This window comes from Neomonachus schauinslandi, chromosome 4 (assembly GCF_002201575.2).
Source record: "Neomonachus schauinslandi chromosome 4, ASM220157v2, whole genome shotgun sequence".
In the NCBI taxonomy this organism is placed as follows: domain Eukaryota; kingdom Metazoa; phylum Chordata; class Mammalia; order Carnivora; family Phocidae; genus Neomonachus; species Neomonachus schauinslandi.
In genome coordinates this window covers 41335000-41358359 of record NC_058406.1, presented here as the reverse complement: position 1 = coordinate 41358359, position 23360 = coordinate 41335000, and the positions used below count along the sequence as shown (strand labels likewise).

General features: G+C 37.8%; 1 protein-coding gene and 1 non-coding gene across 2 annotated transcripts in view; both read right to left on the bottom strand.

Moving 5' to 3' along the window:
- The window catches only part of ZYG11B (zyg-11 family member B, cell cycle regulator), a 50046-nt gene that overhangs the window by 9079 nt on the left and 17607 nt on the right, over window positions 1–23360 (bottom strand). Inside the window, exons 3-9 of the mRNA XM_021684448.1 lie at window positions 20261–20401; window positions 18066–18242; window positions 16460–16524; window positions 12605–12704; window positions 11861–11911; window positions 9196–9357; window positions 9042–9089 (exon numbers count right to left, since the gene is read on the bottom strand). Of these exons, the coding sequence (XP_021540123.1) occupies window positions 9042–9089; window positions 9196–9357; window positions 11861–11911; window positions 12605–12704; window positions 16460–16524; window positions 18066–18242; window positions 20261–20401 (744 nt within the window). The remainder of the gene's footprint in view (window positions 1–9041; window positions 9090–9195; window positions 9358–11860; window positions 11912–12604; window positions 12705–16459; window positions 16525–18065; window positions 18243–20260; window positions 20402–23360) is intronic.
- Window positions 10641–10713, bottom strand: TRNAR-CCU. Its single transcript has one exon. It is a non-coding gene; the product is annotated as a tRNA-Arg (tRNA).

Sequence of the window (23360 nt, the reverse complement as noted above, 5' to 3'; positions counted from 1 at the left end):
CATTTCAGGGGCGCATGGTGGCTCAGTTGGCTAAGTATCTGTCTTCGGGTCAGGTCATGATCCTGGGGTCCTGGGATCGGGCCCTGCGTCAGGCTCCCTGCTCAGCAGGGAGTCTGCTTCTCCCTCTCCCTCTGCCCCTCACCACTGCTCATGCTTTCTCTGTCTCAAATGAATAAATAAAATCCTTAAAAAAGAAAAGAAAAGGGCGCCTGGGTGGCTCAGTCGTTGGGCATCTGCCTTTGGCTCAGGTCATGATCCCAGGGTCCTGGGATCGAGCCCCACATCAGGCTCCCTGCTCCGCGGGAACCTGCTTCTCCCTCTCCCACTCCCCCTGTTTGTGTTCCCTCTCTCGCTGCATCTCTCTCTCTGTCAAATAAATAAATAAATAAATAAATAAATAAATCTATCTTAAAAAAGAAAAGGTATTTCACATTCGTTTTTCATATTCTTCCCTATTTATATTTTTCACATAGCATTTTTATAGTGACAAAAACAAGAAAAGGAAGAAAAAAAGGAAAGTAAAGAAACAAACCCTCTGAGAAGAACACACTTGGAACTTAAAGCCCCAGAAAGATGACACATCACAGTGCTAAATTACAATTTGCAATGAATACAATCCATAATAAGTAAGAATCATCAAACACAACAGTAGATAGACTCCCCTCCCCAAACTTCATACTGTGAGATAGTATCCGATAAAAAAAAAAAGTAAAAACAAACAAACAAAAGAACGCCACCCCCCCCCCCAACAAAGACACCACTATTAAAACAAGAAACAAAGGAAAGATTTGGAATAGAGCAAAATAGAACATCAAAAGAATTATGGCCATTATTGGGGAACCTGTCTGTCTCAGTTAGTAGAGCATGCAACTCTTGATCTTGGGGTTGTAAGTTTGAACTCCATGTTGGGGGTATAGATTAATTAAAACAAAAATAAAGTTCTTTTTTTTTTTTAAGATTTTATTTATTTATTTGACAGAGAGAGACACAGCGAGAGAGGGAACACAAGCAGGGGGAGTGGGTAAGGGAGAAGCAGGCTTCCCGCGGAGCAGGGAACCCGATGCGGGGCTTGATCCCAGGACCCCAGGATCATGACCTGAGCCGAAGGCAGACGCTCAATGACTAAGCCACCCAGGCACCCCAAAAATAAAGTTCTTAAAAAAAAAAATTATGGCCATTCTTTCCTGCCATAAACAAGTTATTAGAAAACCAGACAAAATATATGAGAGAACTTTTTTTTTTTTAAAGATTTTATTTATTTATTTGACAGAGAGAGACATAGTGAGAGCAGGAACACAAGCAGGGGGAGTAGGAGACGGAGAAGCAGGCCTCCCGCGGAGCAGGGAGCCCGATATGGGACTCGATCCCAGGACCCTGAGATCATGACCTGAGCCGAAGGCAGACGCTTAACGACTGAGCCACCCAGGCGCCCGAGAGAACTTTTTTTTGATAGTGGGCAACAGGTATACAAGAATGTCTATACCTGAGAGAAGGTATTTAAATGGGGCAGTTTCCAGCATTGCTGTGCAAGTATGGGGAGCCTAAAGAGAATCTGGCAGTATTTGCTGAATTGAGGAGACAGAGATCAGTGATCAAGATGGCCAAGGAAGCAAAAATTCACAGAACAGAGTACTAGAAAAGAAAAAGCTCCAGAGAGAGAGAGAAAGATACCTGCAGAAGGATCCCCTCAAATCCTTGGCTGGGTAATGATGCAGAGTGAAGCTCCATGAGGCTAGAGAAAGAACTACCAGAAAGTAATACATGAACACATGCCCAACCACACAGGGTTAGGAACAGTTCACATTTCCATCAGCTAGAGTGAAGACACCACATAATAAAGCATTGCATAGGAGTGGAGCTAAATTATAATCAGTCCCAGGATAAAGTCTAATCTGAAGCCACTATAACAAAGCAAATAAATATGCTTTGAAAGGAACAACTTGATCTGTAAGTAGCCTAACTGTATACCAGAACAAAGTCCAAGACTCTTTAAAGAAAAATAATAAAATCCAGCAAAAATCAATGTAAATTCCACAATGACTGGCATACAAAGAGTCAGGAAAATATGATCCAAAACCAACAGAAAAGTCAATCACTAAAATGGACGCAGAAATGACAGGGATAATAGAATTAGCATACAAAGACTTAAAACAGCTACTATAAATGTTATAAATATGATTCAGGATGAAAGGAAAACATAAACCTGAAGAGAGAAAATGAAGCTATAAAAAGATTTAAATGTAACTTCTAGAAATAAAAAGTATTCATATATATATATACATATACATGTACATATATATGTATATATATATATCTGAAATGAAAAATATACCAGATGAGGGCGCCTGGGTGGCTCAGTTGGTTAAGCGACTGCCTTCGGCTCGGGTCATGATCCTCGAGTCCCAGGATCGAGTCCCGCATCGGGCTCCCTGCTAAGCAGGGAGTCTGCTTCTCCCTCTGACCCTTCCCCCTCTCATGTGCTCTCTCTCTCAAATAAATAAATAAAATCTTAAAAAAAAAAAAACAAGAAAAATATACCAGATGAAATTAGCAGCAGATGAGATGTTGCAGGAAAAAAACCTAACAAACTAAAAAACACAGCAACAGGAAACCAGGAAACATCTAAGTGAAAACACAGAAAGAAAAGGAAAAAAAAACAAAAAACAAAAAATGATGATGCCTAAGATAAAAAATGCATTGGATGATGGGTGCCTGGGTGGCTCAGTCGTTAAGCGTCTGCCTTCGGCTCAGGTCATGATCCCAGGGTCCTGGGATCGAGTCCCACATCGGGCTCCCTGCTCGGCAGGAATTATCTTCTTATTTATTTATTATTATTTTTTAAAGATTTTATTTATTTATTTGAGAGAGAGAATGAGAGACAGCATGAGAGGGAAGAGGGTCAGAGGGAGAAGCAGACCCCCTGCTGAGCAGGGAGCCTGACATGGGACTCGATCCCGGGACTCCAGGATCATGACCCGAGCCGAAGGCAGTCGCTTAACCAACTGAGCCACCCAGGTGCCCCTATCTTCTTTTTTAGAAATGTATCTTTGAAAGTAAAAGCAAGATTCTTTTTCATACAAACAAAACCTGAGCGAAAATGCATTGTCAGCATACCTACCCTAAAAGATATGTAAAGAGTAGTATGAGAAATATGTTGGCAAATATAAAAGACACATTTCTCATCTTTAATTCTATTTGATGGAAGATTGATGAGAACACCTACTTCTGGCCAAGATTAAGTAAAACGGGGCCAGAGTTACTCTCCTATCTGAAACAACTGAAACCGTTTGAGGGCAGGAAATGATAAAAAATGATTAGAGAAAAGTTCCTAGCATTCACACAGGTGATGAAAACAAGCATTTTTTATCTTAGACATCGTCATTTTCTTCTCTAGAAGTTTTGGTCTTTATTATATCTTCCATGTTTCTGTTTAACTTTTGAACATACGAAATATATTTGTGATAACTGTTTTACTGTCCTCTGCTAATTATAACATGTGTCACTTTGGGGCAACCCAAAATGGTCAAACTGTTTAAAAGTAAGTTTATATCTCAGAACATAGTTCAAGAATATTTTATAGGAGGGCGCCTGGGTGGCTCAGTTGGTTAAGCGACTGCCTTTGGCTCAGGTCATGATCCTGGAGTCCCTGGATCGAGTCCCGCATCCGGCTCCCTGCTTGGCAGGGAGTCTGCTTCTCCCTCTGACCCTCCCCCCTCTCATGTGCTCTCTCTCATTCTCTCTCTCTCAAAAATAAAATAAATAAAATCTTTAGAAAAAAAAAAAAGAATATTTTATAGGAAAACAAAAAATATCCAGCACCCAACAAGGTAAAATCACAATGCTTGGCATCCAATCAAAAACTCCCAGGCATGCAAAGTGGAAGGAAAACACAACTCAAAATGAGGAGAATAATCAATCATTTGAAATTGACCCAGAAGTGACACATGTTATTTTTTTTTTTAAAGATTTTATTTATTCATTTGACAGAGAGAGATACAGCGAGAGAGGGAACACGAGCAGGGGGAGTGGGAGAGGGAGAAGCAGGCTTCCTGCGGAGCAGGGAGCCCAATGCGGGGCTCGATCCCAGGACCCTGGGATCATGACCTGAGCCGAAGGCAGACGCTTAACTGACTGAGCCACCAAGGTGCCCCGAAGTGACACGTTATAGTTAGCAGAGGACAGTAAAACAGTTATCACAAATATATTTCGTATGTTCAAAAGTTAAGTAGAAACATGGAAGATATGATAAGGACCAAAACTTCTAGAGAAGAAAATGATGATGCCTAAGATAAAAAATGCATTGGATGATGGGTGCCTGGGTGGCTCAGTCGTTAAGCGTCTGCCTTCGGCTCAGGTCATGATCCCAGGGTCCTGGGATCGAGTCCCACATCGGGCTCCCTGCTCGGCAGGAAGCCCGCTTCTCCCTCTCCCACTCCCCCTGCTTGTGTTCCTGCTCTCACTATCTCTCTGTCAAATAAATAAATAAAATCTTTAAAAAAAAAATGCATTGGATGGGATTAATAGCAGATCAGACATTGCAGAAGAAATGATTACCGAATTAGAAGGCATAGCAATGGAAACTATCCAAATTGGAACATACATAGAAAAATGAACAAAGAAAATTAAAAGAGCACCAATGAGCTGTGAGACAATTTCAGGCAGTTTAATATATGAGAAACTGTAGTCTCCAAAGTCTCCAGTGGGTTGGGGGCAAGAAGAACAGTACAAAAAAAATTATTTTGAAGAAATAATGGCCAAAACCTTTTCAAACTTGATGAAAACTATAAACCTATAGATCAAAAGCTCAATGAATCCCAAATACAGGAACCATGATGTAAATTACATCAAGATACATCATAATCATATCACTTAAAATCATTGCTAATCTCTTAAAAGTAGCCAGAGGAAAAATGTACATACAGAAGAATAAAGATAATGATGACATCAGATTTTTCACTTGAAAATGCAACTAAGAAAAAAGTTAACATGTTTAAAGTACTGTCAACCTAGAATTCTATATCTGGCAAAAACATCTTTCAAAAACGAAGGTTAAGTAAAGATATTTGCAAACATATAAAAGCTGAAGAATTAATCAACAGTAGATGTGCACTACAAGAAATATTAAAGGATGTCTCTCAGGCAGAAGGAAATCGATATCAGATAGAAATCTGGATCTACATAAAGGAAAGAAGAGTATCAGAAATAGTAACTATTTGGGTAAACATTTAAGTATAATTATTTGAATGTCCTTAAAAGATAACTGACATTTTAAACAAAAATAATGTCTGTATGGTTTATAACATATGTAAAAATAAAATGCATGATAATAGCATCAAGGAAAGAAGAGAAAAAATGGAAGCCTACTATTATAAAATTCTTACACATATATATGTATAAGAAATGTATGAAATATATTTGAAATTGTATAAAATCACTTAAAGGAAGACTGTGATTAAGGATGTATACTACAAACCCAATGCAATCATTAAAATAACAAAGAGTAATCACTAATAAATCAAGAGAAGGGATCAAATGGAATCATAAAAAAGAACTTAAACCAAAAGAAGGCAGAAAAAGAAGGGAAAACAAAGAACAGATGGGATGAACAGAAAATAAATACCAGGTTAATGAACTCAAATCTAACCATGTCAATACTCACATTAAATTTAAATGATCCAAACAGCCCAAATAAAAAGCAGATTTTCAGACTGGATAAAAAAGCAGGATGCAAGGGGCGCCTGGGTGGCTCAGTCAGTTGAGCATCTGTCTTCGGCTCAGGTCATGATCCTGGTGTCCTGGGATCGAGCCCCACATGGGATCTGTGCTCAGTGGGGAGCCTGCTTCTCCCTCTCCCTCTGTCTGCCTGCCTACCTGCCTGTCTGCCTACTTGTGATCTCTCTGTGTGTCAAATAAATAAATAAAATCTTTAAAAAATTAAAAAATAAATAAATAAAAAATAAAAAAGCAGATGCAAAGTACATAGCTGTCTATAAGAAACACACTTCATTTTTTTTTTTAAGAGAGAGAAAGAGAGTGTGTGCACAGGTGTGTGCAAGTGGGGGATGGGAGATGGGGGGGTGGCAAAGGGAGAGAGAGAATCTTAAGTAGGATCCAAGCCCAGCGCAGAGCCCAACAACATGGCTCAATCTCACAACCGTGAGATCATAACCTAAGCTGAAATCAAAAGTTGGACGCTTAAATGACTGAGCCACCCAGGTGCCCCAAGAAACACGCTTTAAATTAAAGACATATACATGTTAACAGTAAAAGGCTGTAAAAAGGTAAACCATGTTAACCTTAGTCAAAAGAAAGCTGGAATGACTATATTAAATGAGACAAAGGAGATTTCAAAGTAAAGAATATTGCCAGGGATAAAGAAGGTCATTTTATAATGATAAGGGGTCAATTAATCAAGAGGACATTTTAACAGTTTATGAACCTAACAGAGCTTCAAAATACATGAAGCAAAAATTGATATAACTGTAAGAAGAAATAGATAAATCAACAATTCTGGTTGAAGATTTCAAAACTCCTTTATCAATAATAGAACAAGTAGGCAGAAAATCAGTAAGGATACTTAAATAATAACAACAAATTAGACTGATAGACATTTACAGGACATTATACCAAGAACAGCAAAATATACATTCTTCTCAGTGCACATGGAATATTTACCAAGATAGATCATATTCTGGGCCATACACAGGTCTCAATAAATTCCAAAGGACTCAAATCAAAGTATGTTCTCTGCCCACAAAAAAACTATTAGAACCAATATTTTAAAATAAATTATTGGAAAAAAAATCAGTCACTAAGTAATGGAGAAAGATATGGAAGGAAGCACATTGGGTTGTATTAACATTAATTACCTCATGGAAATGAAAATGATTAAAGGCTCAGGACAGAATCTTTTTTTTTTTTTTTAAAGATTTTATTTATTTATTTATTTGAGAGAGCGAGAATGAGAGAGAGAGAGAGAGAGAGGTCAGAGGGAGAAGCAGACTCCCTGCTGAGCAGGGAGCCTGACGTGGGACTTGATCCCGGGACTCCAGGATCATGACCTGAGCTGAAGGCAATCGCTTAACCGACTGAGCCACCCAGGCACCCGCTCAGGACAGAATCTTAAGCTTTTTAAATACACTTTTGTATTGTTTGGTTAGTTATAATAAGCATGTATTCTTTTTGAAATTTAAAAAGAAAAGCATTTTATTAAATAAATAAATAAATAAATAAATAAATAAATAAATTTTAAAAAGCTTTTTTTTTTTTTTTTTTTTAAGATTTTATTTATTTGACAGAGAGAGAGATAGCGAGAGCAGGAACACAAGCAGGGGGAGTGGGAGAGGGAGAAGCAGGCTTCCTGCCGAGCAGGGAGCCCGATGTGGGACTCGATCCCAGGACCCTGGGATCATGACCTGAGCCGAAGGCAGACGCTTAACGACTAAGCCACCCAGGCACCCTAAAAAAGCATTTCTAAAGCTCTATGAAAGCTCTCTAAATATTTTAAATGAATTCTACTTTTCCTCTTATGGTGATGTGAACCAACTTCTGTATCTAGTAATCCTATGAACCTTGAATAAAACAATCAAATACTATGATCTGTTTAATACTTCCCTATTTCTGAGCATTTGGATCTTTTTACATTTTCTACTTTATATATAACTAAAGCTATAGTGAATAGATAGGTCTTTAAATGCCAGCCCTTAGCTTTCCCAAAAATCCATCTCTCATTGTTTAGTATCTCATACTCTTGCATCTGTAAAACAAACACTAATCTACAACCTTTTTTACTCACTCATTTATGCCTCCTATTATCTAATTTCTCAAGAGCAGAGGTCGACTCTAAAATAGCTTTCACCACATAGGCACTTTTCCTATGGCAGTGATTAAGCATAATAAACATTTGCTCCGGGGTGCCTGAGTGGCTCAATTGGTTAAGCATCTGCCTTCGGCTCAGGTCATGATCCCAGGGTCCTGGGATCGAGCCCCACATCGGGCTCCCTGCTCTGTGGGAAGCCTGCTTCTCCCTCTCCCACTCCCCCTGCTTGTGTTCCCTCTCTCACTGTGTCTCTATCAAAAAAATAAATAAAATCTTAAAAAAAAAATAAATAAATAAACATTTGCTCCTTCACCTTTGCCTCAAAATCCTAGAGGGCTCACTTTAATCTATATCCAATATATTTATGGAATATCTAATTTTTTAAGCAGCCTTTTAAGTACCGATTATTAATTACCAAACATAGCATGTAAGAATAGTTAGAGGTTAGTAACATTTTTTTAAAGATTTATTAACTCATTTTATTTATTTATTTATTGAGAGGGCGTGTGAGCAGGGTAATAAGGGCCAGAGGGAGAGGGAGAGAGAGAATCCCAAGCAGACTCCTTGCCAAGTGTAGAGCCAGACACAGGGCTCGATCCCAATACTGATATCATGACCTGAGCCAAAATCAAGAGTCTGACACCTAACCAACTGAGCCATTCAGGTGCCTCAGTTAGTGACATTTTTTCATGAGATTTTTTTTTTCTGATTATAAAAGTAAAATTGCTCACAGTGAAGCTTTGTACTATATCAAACAATATATAATAAAGTATGTAATTTATGTTTTTCCTTTTAATGTGGTGAAATCTTAATATGTATACATTGTTTATAGCCTGCTTTTCTCACTTTATTATAGTGTATATTTTTTCTAATGTCATTAGGTGTTTACAAATAGAGAAGCAACTTTTTTCCTTTTTTTTTTTTTTTAATATTTATTTATTTGAGAGAGAGTGTGTGTTCCTTGGGGGAGGGGGATGCGCAAGAGGCAAAGGGAGAGGGAGAGAGAAACCTAAGGAGACTCTGTGCTGAGCATGGAGCCCCACGTGAGGTTCAATCTCACAACTCTGAGATCACACCCTGAGCTGAAACCAAGAAACCAAGAGTCAGTCACTTAACGAACTGCGCCACCCAGGCACCCTGAGAAATAACTTTCAACGTATTACCTCAGAAGGAAAATAATTAATTACAGCTTAGAATTTAGCAGGAAATGTTTATATCTTACCAAAAGTCCTAGGACTTTCTGTTGAATGGATGACTCAGTTGGGAAAGACTGTAAAAAGAAAGAGAAACCTATAACTACCTAAAGAACCAAATATAATAAATGAATACTTAAAATCAATCAATGTCAAAACTATAGGCTAAATTCCCATTCTAACCTCTAGAACCCGCATGAAGAGTTCTAACCCTTGGTTTTCAATAAAATGTCTGCAAGTGGTTGGAGATTCATCCGTGAGGTTCCAAAGTGCACTCAAAGTAAACTTCAAAGTAGTGTCCACCGAATTTTGATTGGTTTTTTGCTTCACTATTTGAAGAAGTTGCTGAAAGAAGAAAAACAATGAATTTCTCATCATGAAACTGTTATAATTAGTGATGATAATCACAAGTCATGAAAACTGGTCTCATGGCTTAAAACATTTCCTATAAACGTTTTTATAAGTACAACAAACATCTTCCTGGATCAGATTTTTCCTTCAACAAGAAAAAAATATAGGATCTTCAGAAATACTTTATTATTCTGATGATACCTATAATCTAATACCCTGTAAATAAAATAAAAACCAAAATGATTAAAGCTTGATTAAAGCTTAGGAAAACTATCTTACCCAATCAGTCACATCATATATTCATTTCAGATCCTGGGATAAAAAAAGTGGAGGGGGAGAAGGGGAAAGGAAGCTAACATTTATCAAGTATCAGCAAATTATATCCTATATTATAGTATTGTTATGTCCATTTTTCAGGAGAGGAAATTGAGTCTGAGAAATATTAAGTAATTTGATCATAGTCAACTTAGTAAGAGAAAATAAGAATTGGAAGACCTAATTCTATCTAATTCCAAGTTTTCCTTAAGAAAATAAAGAACAAATTATATACAATAGTAAGAGAATTAAAGTCTATATTGGATTTGAATAAGATAATAGCTTTGAAATTCCATTTGTAAATTATTTCTATCATAGCCTTAACCTAAGAAATTTAAGTCTGAAAGATAAATGTTTTGATACCTAGATAAGGCACCCCATAATTCCATTTTTAGATTATAGTTTTGGGGGTAAAAGGGAGCTCTGTTCAAACAGATATAAGAAAACATTAATGAACACTATTACGTAAAGTTACACACAATTCAGGAAAAAAAATTTTTAGAAATAAAAACATCTCAGTGCAATTATGTAACTTAATAGCATAGTGGCTAAGAGTGTGGCACTAGAATCTGCATCTATGTAACCCTGTTTGCCAATTTGATCCTTTGTTTCCTCATCTGTAAATTGTAGGTGATAATCAAGAGATTAAAAAAAGCTAGTGATCATCATCACTACCGCCACTACTACTGCTACTAATTCCTGCTTAAACTAAGCTTAATCTTCCCCCAAAGCATGTAAGTGCATTACTTCCTTAAAATCTTTGAATATACCCCCAACCAAAATTACTGAAACACATATATAACAATGAAAAGCCGTATTTAAAACTAAAATGTCATCCCTGAAAATAGAAAAAATAAATAAAATCAGCATCCTTTTCTACTTATCTAACATATACTGTATTTTGTGCTAAGCACTTAGCATATATTACTTCAAATAATTTTTTTTTTTTAAAGTAAGCTCTATGCCCAATGTGGGGCTTGAACTCACGACCAAGAGATCAGGAGTCTCATGCTCTACCAACTGAGCCATCCAGGTGCCTCCCCTTCAATTAATCTTAATTTCCTTTTCATTTAATCTTCATAATAACTGTACAAAGTAGTTTATCACCCTAAGTAAATTTATGTGACTGCCCAAGCTAGTAAGTGATAGAATTGGGAATAAACCCAAATGTGTCAACTCCAGAATTCCTACTCTTTCCATTATACTACCACAGCTTTCTCCTCTCTTTACATTACTCTTTTCATTCATATTGCTATTATTATACATATTAGACTGTATTACAACCATGTCTAGATAGCTATTTTCTCCAGTACTCCTTATGGACAGAAATTTCAGATATAATTCAATGCAAATCCCTAACGTCTAGTAAGGTGCTAGGTACCTGGTAAGTACTCTACACATATTTATCAAAGGAATGACTTTCTCATTACATACATAATATGTAAATCAGAAAAAGGGAGTCTTTTGGGGTACCTGGCTGGCTCAGTCGGTGGAGCGTGCAACTTTCGTTCTCGGGGTTGTGGGTTCGAGCCCCATGTTGGGTGTAGAGATTACTTAAAAATAAAATCTTAAAAAGAAAAAAGAGGGAGTCTTTCATTTGACTTTTTCATTTACCATTACTGTTTCAACACCTCATGCCAGGACTGTAGCAAGAAACTCTGAACTAGACTTTTTCCTCCAGTCCTCCCTAGGACACTGTTTATATTTATTCTATGTAAAGCTTTTTTAACTTTTCACTGTTCGTTGTATCATCTCCTTAACTGAGTGTAAGCAAGCAAAATTACTTGTTAATTATTTAAATTATCTTTTTTCCCAAAGCATCTAGCACAATTTTATGCCTACAATAGTCTCTACATTTTCTTCATAAATAACAAAATAACAGAATTTTAGGTCTAGGTAGGATCTTAAGGCTTATTTTGGCTCCTATGGTTCACATAATTTGTCTTAAGTTCACAAACTGACTTTACAGTTAGATCCTAGGTCATCTGACTCCTAGTTCAGGGCTCTTTCCATCTCTGTTAAGGAATAAAGCTGCCTCTATAAAAATAAATGAATACATCCAGTTAGAAGTAATGAAAATAATGTTTTGAAATATAAAATGTCAGAAGATACACAACACTGCCTGAAAACAATGAAAATGGAAACTGTCTAGTGGTCTGCACAGAGGAGATAATAGACTTACCCTGACAATGAAGAGCTCAGCACCAAGCTGTGCAGTTTGTTCTGTAGAAAGCTGCAAGCAAGCAGAAGACAAAGTAAATGTCCAAAAACTCACTAGTGTGGGCGCCTGGGTGGCTCAGTTGGTTAAGCGACTGCCTTCGGCTCAGGTCATGATCCCAGGGTCCTGGGATCGAGTCCCACATCGGGCTCCCGGCTCAGCGGGAAGCCTGCTTCTCCCTCTCCCACTCCCCCTGCTTGTGTTCCTGCTCTCGCTGTCTCTGTCAAATAAATAAATAAAATCTTTAAAAAAAAAAAAAAAAAAAACTCACTAGTGTGAGTTTAATATCATTCACCGCAACAGACTCCAAAGGTCAGACTAAAATCTCTGATCAACATGGAATTCTGCAATATTGAATGTAGCTTGAATAAACAGGCTGGCAGGGGCACCTGGGTGGCTCAGTCGTTAAGCGTCTGCCTTCGGCTCAGGTCATGATCCCAGGGTCCTGGGATCGAGCCCCGCATCGGGCTCCCTGCTCCGCGGGAAGCCTGCTTCTCCCTCTCCCACTCCCCCTGCTTGTGTTCCCTTTCTCACTGTGTCTCTCTCTCTGTCAAATAAAGAAATAAAGTCTTTAAAATAAAAAAAAAAAAAAATAAACAGGCTGGCAAAGAGGCTAACTTCTCTGGCACCCAGATTTTGGGGAAAATAGTAACTGTAACAGGAAATAGCTGCCTACAGAAAATTGTTCAATAATAGGAGTTCAGATACCTTGGCAGCCAGGATGGAAATGATAGCAACTGCCATCCTTTGCATGTTTTGATCCTCATGGTTGCAGAGCCACTGCATGACAAGCTTGGCTGCTTCAAACCTGAAAACACACAAAGGGTTTCCATGAATGAATCCCAGAGGTGCAGGCAGTTTCAGAGCTCTAGCTGGGAACTGATGCTACAATTTAGGTAGGTGAGAAAGAACGGGAAAATTCCTAATTGATACAGAATAATAATTACACTTGAGTGTTTTGGAAATGGTGCCTAGTTGTAAATTCTGACAACACTTTGCAAAGAAACAAGAGTTTGGGAAATATGATCACAACTATCTGGCATTTATCTTCTAGAATTATAACATATTTCTATCCTGTAGTAATTTCTATGCTGTATTGAGTATTTTCTGGGTCCTTATAGTACCTAGCACAACAGAAATATTCATTTATTCACTCACAAACATTTATTGAGCCCCTGATTTGTGCCAGATACTGTTCCTGGTGCTGGAGACAGAGTAGTGAACAAAACAGAAAAATATCTCCACTCTCATAGAGCTTACACTGTCTTGTGGAAGACAGATAATAAATCAAACAAGTAAGTAAAATATGTGGTATGTGCTATAGAGAAAAAAATTAAGCAGGTAAAGAGAGAATATGAAATGTTGAATTTTAGGTAAGGCTACTTAGGAAAGGCCTCACTGAAACTTTTGAGGCAGTAAGAGAGCTGGCTGTGTGGACATCTAAGGGAAAACCATTCTAGGCAGAGGGTGGAAGACACAACGACCCTGAATTGGGAGTATGCGTGGAGGTTTTGAGAAATAGCATGGAAACCAGTGAGAGCCAGAGCAGAGGGAACAACAAGAGTAGTACTAAGACATGAGGTTAGAATAACAGGGGAGCCAGATCATAGGGTCTTTGTAAAGAATTAGCTTTTACTTGGAGACAGAAAGCCATAGAAAGATTCTGAGCAGAGATATGACATGAACTGACTTATGTTTTTACTAGGATTATTCTATTAGCTGTATTTAAAGTAAACTTCAAGAAGGAAAAGAAAGAAGCAAAGAGAGCAGTTCATAGGCTACCACAATAATTCAGGAGAGAAATCACTTTTAGTCTAGTCCAAATGGTAGAAATGGAAGTGAAGAGAAATGGTTGAATTCATGATATATTTGGAAGATAGTTGGATTTGTCAAAGGACAGAATGTGGGGTGTGAAATGAGGAGAGAAATCAGGATGACACACCAAGGAATATATCCATAATATATCTTTCATCTTTCAAGACTTGGCTCAAATATCACTTCCGCTGAGGAGCTTTCCTTGACAAGTTTATTACTGCTTTCTCACTGCTCCTTAGTATTTGTTTGTAACTCTATCAGAGTGATTATCTGTAGCCTCACATGAATCCCCCATTGGCCCGTGAGTTCCTTGAGGTAAAGGACTATGTCCTATTCAGCCCTTTATACCAAGAACCCAATACAGAGCTTTACACATGAATAGTGTTTAATACATGTTGGCTGAATTACAGAGATATAAATTACTCCTCTGCAAATTCTCTCGAATTTACTGTTACCTCCTTTCTATTCCCAAGGCCACCTCAGATTCTTTTACAGTAGATTCCTAATGGGCCATTCTGCCTCATTGTTTTCCCTTCAATTTGTGCCTACACATTGGTAATATATAAATCTGTCAGAGAACTTAGGTATGATGTCATTCCTGTACTCACAGTATTTTCAGACTCTAACAATGGGCCCGTACTTTCAAATCTTTTTTCCTGCCTACCCGATGCTTACTGCAAAGTGGACTGCTCATTAGTCCCCAAACATGCCCACAATTATGATTAAGATAGCCCTACTGTTAAAAGAGCACAGATTCTAAAGCTCCTTGTATTTTGGGGTTTAAATTCTAGTTCTACCTAATGTTGTTGATAATAATAAAATATGTTATTTTATCATATGAAGCAATGCAGGAAAGTCGTTAAGAACATCACACATTCTGGAGTCAGCCCAGTTTCAAATATCACTTCTACCACTTACTAACTTTGGGAACCTGGGGCAATTTCCTTAATCTCTCTGAACTTCAATTTTCTCATCTGTAAAATAATAAGATCTATTCAATAGGATTGTTGTGAGGATTAAATAATATTACACATAAAACTTAAGACTTAGTACAGAACTTAGCACATACCAAGCTTTTGATAAAGGTTTTTTTCTATTATTATTATAAACTTCCTCTGTACCTGTATTTGTGCAGATCCCACAACATAAAACAATCAATTCAACCAGCTCTCATCTTCAAAGCAATACAGCAAGGATGTAAAAAGTAGAGGTTCTGGAGTCATTCTGGATTTAAATCTAAATTCTGCTACTTGCTATATCTTAATCACCTTGAGAAAGTTACTAAACTTCTCTCTGCCTGTTTTTTCATCTATAAAATGAAAATTATAAGAATAACAATTTCACAGGACTTTTGTATGGACTGAATAAACATATGTGAAACACTTAGCACAGTGCTTGGCAATAGAAGTGCTTTATACAGGTTAGTCGTTATCTTTATTATCTCAAATGCCATCACTAACATGAAATCTTTAATGATCACCAATCAGATGAAATCTTTCCCTCCTCGTTTGGGGGCCCAATGCATTCTGTCATCTTCTTCTATGAAAAATTCTGTCTTCTGTCATACTCATTTTTCATTCATTCATCCATCAAACATCCACTTAAGCACTAGAGACAAAGAGATTAACCAATCACAGTCTCTGACCACAAAGAAGCTCAAATCTAGCAGTGTATTGGCTAGATCAGAGGTAAGTAAAGTATGGCTTACATATAGTGATTTTATAGCTGTGGGTCCAGCTGCCTGTTTTCTAAAGTTTTATTGGAACATAGTAAAACCATTTGTGTATATATCATCTTCAATTGCTTTGGAGGTACAATGGCTGAGTTAAGTAGTTGCAACAGAGACCCTATGGCTTATAAGCCCAAAATATTATTAGTTAGCCCTTTAAAAGAAGTTTGTCAACCCCTGGGTTAGTTGACAATTTTCTTTAGGAAAGTGACTATGTCTTTCCTACATATGACTTCATGTAATCAGTACAGATGCTCAGTATTTACAAAATAAAATTAGTAATCTACATGAGAGATATATGTAGTTATATTTTTATCCAAACTATTTATTTGAAATAGTAAATGGAACATCTCATTCCTCAGCTGTGCCAGATAACAGTGTACTGTTACCCAAATAAATCACAGTAAAATTGCTGCTTGAGAAATATACGTTTCATTAAATCATAAGTATATTTTCTTTTTCAATACCATCATTAAAAATTATATTTAAAATAGTAAGATGACAAAAAATCTTTTTTCGCTCTCAAATCACATCTTAGAAAGCAAGGGAAGAACACTTTATATTTACTTGAATCCAGCTATATAACCTCCCTTAACCTCTACTTAAAAAGTTTCTTCTATAATTCAGTATCAAATAACAATAATAATAAGAGGTATGATACAGAGAAAAGAACACTGGACTTGAGTCTTTCCAGCCTTGCAGTTACTAGACACAAAACCATGAGCAAGACACTGAATCTATATGCCTCAGTTTCTTCAGCCTACAATACTGTGTGGATATTCTAAAAACTATAATAATATAAATTTTTAAGCAAAGGGCTACGAAAACAGGCCCATCTGTTAACAGGAATGTCTAAACACTAAATGAGAGAAAGTAGAGTTAGCATTCTTTAAGGTAGTGTAGAATCCCATCCACTTATTAACTATACACCAAGGATATGCCAACTGGTAAGAAATGGCCCGAGACAGAATTCTAAAATTCCATTTTGGCCCATTTTAAGTTCTGGGGCTAACACTTGCCTGTTGAATGGAACATCTTGAAGGATCCGGTCACTGCAAAGTGAAAGGAGGCAATTCTTCTGTAACTAAAGAACCAAAGGGAGAAAAAAAATTTCTGAATAAAATATTGTTTTGTTATTTTTTAACTAGGTGTAGCTTCTATAAAAAAAGGAAGATCACTGATGAAACACCAATTATTTCTTACAACTTTTGTTCTGCCTCCCTACTTTTGAAAGACTAACTTCCACTGGATCCATGTGAATTTACTTGCGCATATTTTTGTCTTTTCTATTAGATGAGACAGGATAATAAAAAGAATTAATATCACCTAATCTCCCTCCCTTCCGGTGACCTTTGGGTGGGTCCTGCTTTGTCCTCTATCCACCTGGCTCCCAGAGGCCATAAAAACCAAAGCCTAGGGGTGCTTGGGTGGCACAGTCGGTTAAGTGACCAGCTCTTGATTTCAGCTCAGGTCAAGATCTCAGGGTCCTGGGATTGAGCCCCAAAACATGCTCCACTCTCAGCGGGGAGTCTGCTTGAGGATTCTCTCTCCCTTTCCCTATATTTCTCCCTGAACCTACACACATGCATGCTCACTCTCTAAAATAAATAAATAAATCTTGGGGCTCCTGGGTGGCTCAGATGGTTAAGTGTCTGCCTTCAGCTTGGGCCATGATCCCAGGATCCTGGGATCCAGCCCCGCATCGGGTTCTCTGCTCAGCGGGGAGACTGTTTCTCCCTCTCTTCTACTGCTCCCCCTGCTTGTGCTCTCACTCTCTCTGTAAAATAAATAAATAAAATCTTAAAAAAAAAAAAAAATCTAAAAAAAACGAGGGATGCCTGGGTGGCTCAGTCAGTTAAGCGTCTGCCTTCAGCTCGGGTCATGATCCCGGGGTCCTAGGATAGAGTCTGCCTGCCGCTCCCTCTGCTTGTGCTCCTTTGCTCTCTCTCTCTCTGACAAATAAATAAATAAAATTAAAACAAAACACACACACACACACACACACAAAACAAAGCTTAAAGCTCATCCAATTTGGCAACTGCCCTCAATGAGGGCAGCTGGCTTTAATGATCCACTCACCAATCTGGATTGCCATTTTTTTTTTAAAAAGATTTATTTGAGATTTATTTTTTGGCCTCTGAGTATTTTTTATTAACTTGCCAACTGGCTGCTAAGTTTTAAGAATTAAAAATATGATTTTTATATTTTCAATTTTCATCTGAGGCTAGGACAGGTTATGAAGTCCACCATACAGCTAGAAGTAGAAAACCCACGTCTTACTCATTTCTGTATGCCAGTACTTGACAGTGCCTGGCTCAGAACAAATGTGCTATGGCTATTTGCTGAAATTATCACAAAGTCAAGATTGAGGGGGAAGATGAGTTTTTTATGGTTTGCACTATTTCCCTCAGCATTTGGATTTAAATACTTCTGGCAGGGAATGTACTCTTTAGTTTTCTACTTCTCTGTTTTCCTACACTCAGTCATACCATAAATTTATTACTTTACCGTCTACAAAGGCATTTTAATTTCCAGCCTTGGTCTACTAAATTGAACTGTATGTTGGTAGAAGATGGGTAGGGGACACTAAAAGGACTATTTGAATAGGAATTCCCACATGCTTACCTGCTGGTGATTGGGAAAATGTTCCATAGCTTTGAGCAGCAAATGGGTCACATCGGCCAGGAGTCGGACAGGCATTCCTGCAGCAAGATCCTGCTTAGTTAAGTTAAACACACAGGCGCTTGCAGCAAGTTGTACTGGCAAATTCATAGGGTGGTTTCTCATCCCAGTAACCACAAGCTGGAAAAAAATTAGTTCTCTTTATTCACATTATTAATACCAGCCCTGTTAACATAGAAACTTTACTTTGTTGATCTATAACAATTTCTAAGATGTCTTAAGTTATCTTTTTTATCCTCATGTGCAAAGAGCCTAGGGCATAGCAATCACTTATCAACACGTAGTTCCTGCCCACCTGGTCCAGGAAGGTATCGAGTTGTTCATATCGAGGGATTTTTCTGTAGGGCTAATGAATCTTTTCTATTCAGATAACTCATCTTTGTATTTCCCAGACCTAGTACAGTGCCTCTTATATGCTAAGCACTAAATAAATTCTTACTGATTTTAGAGTAAACCAGTAGCAAACTTTTCACTTTCAAATCCCCAACATTCAGTTTCTTGAGAACATTGCTAAAGTTATAGTACAATAAAATCCATTTGCTTCCCTCTGGCCTAGATAACTGTTTCTCATCTTTTCCCCTCTCCTCAGACCCCAACAAATCCTCCCAATTGTCACTATCAGCTAAAGAACCTTGCTTCCAATTACACTGAGAAAATTGAAACATTCAGAAAAGAACTTCAGATTCTCACTACTACATGCATCCTCCTTATCAGTACATAAACATGCATATGCTGCCTTCCTATTACCATAAATTATCTTTTTGGGTTCCCCTCTAAAGGTAATCCCTCCACTTACATGCTACATCTGTCACTTCTTGTCTACTCAAGGACATTGCTTTGGCTGTTCTTCTATCTCTTATATCAATTTTTTATTCTGTACTGGATCATTCATATCAGCATACAAAAAAGCTATTTTTCCTCTCATCTTAAAGAAAAAAAAACAAAAAACAAAAAAACAGTTCCTCAGCCAACTACCATCTTTTTCCTCTGCTCTCCTTTGCAACTAAATTCCTTAAAAGAATTCTCTATATTTTTTCATTTCTCTCTGCACCATTCTCTGAATGAATGAATGAGTAAATATTTCAGATCAGGACTAGAGGTCCTTTGTTGCTCAGGTTCACAGTAACCAAAACCAAAAAAAGATAATTCATATACCAGTGCCAATATCCTCTGGTATATATGGAAGGGTGACTGGTATTAGAGATAACATCCCAGTGACTGAAATTTTATTGGTTTCTGTCCAAGCACCCCATTCTCAAAATTTAAGATAACGGGGTGGTTAAGTAATTTCTGGCTCTGCCACTAACTTACTGTTACTTAACTGTCACATACCTTTAGTTACACAATCCGTAATATAAAAGATAAAACTTATCTATTGGAATTGTTGTGCCCACTAAATGAGGCATCAAATATAATACAGTCCTACACTCACTGGTTTCAAACGTGTATTAGGATTATCTTGGGAGATTATTAAAATGCAGATTCTTGTACCTCATCCAGCCTTATTGAGTCTAAATGTCTTAGAGTGGGGTTCACAAATATTCTTTTAAAAATAAATAATATTCCAGATTTCTGGTGGACAAAGGACCACAATCTGATAAACACAACCCTAAGCAATTAACAAAAATTAAGAATCTTTCTTTCTTGCTCTTCAAAAGCTATCTTGGTTAAAAGATTTTAATTGGGAAATATCATGAATTAATGATGAAAGCACAGGTGGTTCAAAAGTGGCAAGGGAAGGTACCTTATGGAATTCCAATATTATATTTCTTTAAAAAGTCCATATGGAAGCAATACAATACAGTGTTGTGATTCCAGTCATATACTTTCATTTTCTACTGTAGATGGTGAAAAAAGTATCACACTGGTCACTGGTTTTAGGTAGTTAAAGGTGAAGTGGAAGGCATTTATACCGCTTACTGACACTACTATAAAACGTCAATAACACTATGCAACTATCTTCTCTCTTTCTCATTTATGGCTAACAGCTGAAATCATACCTCATCAATCCCATTACCAAAACAAACAAACAAACAAACAAAGACAAATGCAAATTTTCACCAATTTTCTTCACAAAGCCATCATCTGTATCCAGGGAGATAATTTCAAAATTTTTGTATCCAGTTTCTTATTCTTACCTTTAAAATTTCTGGCTTTGTTTTTTCCATCACATGAGTCAGGCTAAAAAGGTGAAATAGAGCTTCCCGGACAAAGAATGCCCGCTCACTGTAGCGCTTCAATGCTTCTGCAATCTGAGTTTCATTGGCTTCTCCAGACACCTTTGAACATAGCCATAAGATTAGCTTTTAGGATTTCTTCAACCCTCTAACTTTCTCTAGCCAAACATCATTTGTATACATGGCGTCCAGGATAGCCATTTAAGTCTTGAAACAAATGTGAATGATTACTTTCCAACCCACCCAGAATAGTCATCCTATGAAGGTGCTAAAGAGATGTATGTTAGATAGGCTTACCCTACTATAAGCCTATGGTTAACATTTTCTATACTGCACCTAAAGTAAATCTTAAGATATTTAACACTATTTATAAAGCCTTACCACGTGATTAGGCCCTTATCTGTCTCTTAGAATAACTCCTTAATTCCCCTTAACTCATGTTAAAGCTACACTGGCCTTTTTTTCCTGATCTCTCAATAAGCCAAGCTCTTTCCCAGCAAAAGGCCATTATATATAACATCTTCTCTGACTGAAATCTTCCTCTTTCTTTGACTAATTTCTAGTCATCCTTCCCAATTCAAGTTAAATGACACTTCTTTAGGGAGGCTTTTCCTGACCCACCAATCTAAATCAGGTCTCCCTAAACATCTCTTTCATAACCATTATCATAATCCCCCCACTCAACTGATCCATTCACCACTGTACCCCAACAATTAGCATTATGTGTGGTTTAGAATAAGCTCAATAAGTATTCACCAAATAACTGTGTCAATTAATTCCCCCAGATTTATCTAGCTCCCATTCAGCATCAAGAGATTCTGTTCAGGGACACCTGGCTGGCTCAGTTGGTAAAGCATGCAACTCCTGATCTCAGTTGTGAGTTAAGCCCCACATTTGGTGTAGTGGTTACTTTAAGATTTTATTTATTTATTTATTTATTTGAGAGAGAGAGCGTGCACGTGCGCGCGTGAGTGGGGGGGTGGGGCAGAGGGAAGAGGGAGAAGCAGACTCCCCATTGAGCCGGAAGCCCTATGTGGGGCTCGATCCCAGGACCCCTGAACTTTCTCTTAGATTTTTTTTGATTTGTAAAGACAGTGAAATACTGTGTGAAATAAAAAAGACTGTAAGAGGGAAAATGTTTAACGATTATCTCAGTAAGACTTAATTTACCCATATTTGGTTGATTCAACTGCTTTATAATATCTATATGAAATACAGCCTCAAGTTATCTTTGAATGTAAAATTAAAGAACTTTCGGGGTGCCTGGGTGGCTCAGATGGTTAAGCGTCTGCCTTCGGCTCAGGTCATGATCTCAGGGTGCTGGGATCAAGCCCCGCGTCAGGCTCCCTGCTCAGTGGGAAGCCTGCTTCTTCCTCTCCCTCTACTGCTCCCTCTGCTTGTACTCTCTCACTCTCTTTGAATAAATAAATAAAACTTTAAAAAAATATATTAAAAAAAAGAACTTTGGGGGCGCCTGGGTGGCTCAGTTGGTTAAGCGACTGCCTTCGGCTCAGGTCATGATCCTGGAGTCCCAGGATCGAGTCCCGCGTCGGGCTCCCTGCTCGGCGGGGAGTCTGCTTCTCCTTCTGACCCTCCTCCCTCTCATGCTCTCTGTCTCTCATTCTCTCTCTCTCAAATAAATAAATAAAATCTTTAAAAAAAAAAAAAAAGAACTTTGTTACTGGAATGTTAAATATTCTAAATGAATTTCATTGCATGTATGTTTTATTCAGTGATCAATACTTCTCTAGCCAGTGATAAACCCTCAAGTCAAGTAGTCTGACTCCTCAAACTACAAGCATCTTCAATTCAACCAATTTCATATACTAGATGATAAAAAAACAAGTATCTGTATGTACCGGTTTCTGCAAACAATTTAAAATAGAGGTGGGGCACCCAGGTGGCCCAGTCAGTTAAGAGTTCAACTCATGGTTTTGGCTTAGGTCATGATCTCAGGGTCAGGAGATCGAGCCCTGTGTCAGGCTCCATGCTCAGTGCAGAGTCTGCTTAAGACTCTCTCTCCCTCTCCTTCTGCCCTTCCCGCCTGCTCTCTCTCTCCCTCTCTCAAATAAATAAATAAAATCTTTAAAAAATTTAAAAAAATGAAACAGGGGCAACTAGGTGGCTCAGTCAGTTAAGCGTCTGCCTTCGGCTCAGGTCATGATCCCGGGGTCCTGGGATTGGCCCCGCATTGGGCTCCCTGCTCAATGGGAAGCCTGCTTCTCCTTCTCCCACTCCCCCTGCTTGTATTCCCTCTCTCGCTGTGTCTCTGTCAAATAAATAAAACCTTTAAAAAATTAAAATTAAAATTAAAAAAATAAAATAAAAAGTACTTAGTAAATGTTTTTTGAAATGGATCAACTCTTCTGCCTAAAGACTTATATGGATCTTCACTGCGTATTGATTACTGCAGTTCAATATAGGAGTCTTAGTTCAAGGGAGAAGTCTAGCATATAGATCTAAGGACCGAGAAATTTTTAGATATTTAGAGACCTGGGAAATGAGAAAGAACCAATAAAGGAAATTAAGCATGGTAGTCAGAAAAGCTTGAAAAAAAGACAAGAGTGATATCTAGGAAGCTAAGTAAAAATGAGAACTAATATTGAGTTTTGCACATTTCCAGTGATTCTCAGGAACTGGAACCACAGCTTAGTAGATAACCCCAAAGTCTGGGAATGAGATGGCCAACGAATCCTAGTTGTGGAAAAATGGAAGGTTCAGAAAACTGATGGTGACAGAAGAGCAAATTGGGTGGGGAAACAATGACAGAGTTAGAAATTCTATGGTAAGAAAACCCTCTGTGTTGGGACTAGAAATTGAGGGGAAAGTAAAGAACTAAGATTCTCCAACAGAGACAATGAGATGTAGTGGAAAGGACACATGCTTTGGAATCAAACAGTCCAAGATACAAAGGCAGACTCCAGTATCAGCTGGTTGTCACCCTTAAAGCCATTCCCCCTGAGGACAATAATACCTCTCTCACACAGTCAAGAGATCAAACTAAGTAATACACATGAAAGTGCAAAAAACAAACCTCTTGTTCTTATAACCACCCACTCAG